General features: G+C 41.3%; 1 protein-coding gene across 1 annotated transcript in view; it reads right to left on the bottom strand.

The window, feature by feature from the left end:
* Positions 1-775: 775 nt before the first annotated feature.
* The window catches only part of ASB2 (ankyrin repeat and SOCS box containing 2), a gene marked incomplete at its 5' end in the record, with an annotated part of 16,583 nt that continues 16,225 nt past the window's right edge, over positions 776-1,133 (bottom strand). The window contains one exon of the mRNA XM_010145481.1: positions 776-912. Within this exon, the coding sequence (XP_010143783.1) occupies positions 776-912 (137 nt within the window). The remainder of the gene's footprint in view (positions 913-1,133) is intronic.

Here is a 1,133-nt window from a genome sequence, read left to right on the forward strand (position 1 = left end):
GTTACTTTCAAATCCCCAGTCCAGGAAATTCTGTCAAGTAGAATTTCACCTACTTCTTATTGCAAATGTAATAGAAAATGAACTGTATTCACTGTGTGCAAATACAATTCTTATACCCTTCTTCAAGAAACCTTTCCTTGACTTTTAAAGGAATCAACAGTTCTGCATTTTAGTCTATTAAAAAGTTCTGAGATTTGAATGTTCAGAAATCAAGTATTCTACTCTGTAAGAAAGGTCCAAAAAAATGAAACTGAAAGTGTTAGCAAGATGGTGTCAAAGTATCAGAGAATTAGCAACCAGCACACTTAGCAGAAATCCAAACAGTAGAACAGAAACTGAAATAAAAATCTCTGTCAGTGAAGGAAATATGATCATTTTCCTAAATACATTGTCTCTTTTCAATTTCTGAATTGTGATTACAACAAGGATGCTAAAATCCACCACAGACCCAGGGTACCTTTGAATTCCTCGCTGATATTTTCTTCAGCACAACTCAGTGTTGGCTTTCATTTCTTGTTCTTTGCACCGAGATATGAGGTGAATAATATGTGTTTTCTCTTGGAAAACCTCAGAATAGTCCTATGTTTAGCACTCTGTGTCCTCCATTTTCTTCTCACTCATGCTTCAAAAGCATATTTCTCTTAGATTAGTCGTTGGAGGGCGCTTGACCAAGCCAGCAGCTTTTCCTCCCCACCTTGCACGATGTGTGTCCTCACGATGCTGATGACACTGAGTGTCAGGCTGGGAAGTTGCTGCGTGTCTGACGTGCCTGGGGTCACTGCGAGTAATCGTACTGTAAGTATCGTATCAGTCTGTCTGGGAGAGGCAAGGTGTCGAGAAGTTTAATGCGGTTTCTGCCAACCAGGCTTCGTACCTTGATGCGACAAAGATGGGAAAGACTTCGTGGGGGCTCTGGAAGACAGGCAGGTCAGAAACATGAGCGGAACAGGTTTAAACTTGAGCTTGGTTTGGCCAGATCATAAAATCATAATGATAAAATCATAGAATGGAAGGGACCTCAAGGATCATCTAGTCCAACCTTTGTTGGCAAAAGCACAGTCTAGGTCAGTGGTAAGAGGAGAATGGGAGAAAGAGGAATGAAAAAAGGCGGGGGGGGGGGCTTTTCTTTGTGG

This window comes from Buceros rhinoceros, unplaced genomic scaffold, assembly GCF_000710305.1.
Source record: "Buceros rhinoceros silvestris isolate BGI_N320 unplaced genomic scaffold, ASM71030v1 scaffold20701, whole genome shotgun sequence".
NCBI classification, from domain to species: Eukaryota; Metazoa; Chordata; class Aves; order Bucerotiformes; family Bucerotidae; genus Buceros; species Buceros rhinoceros.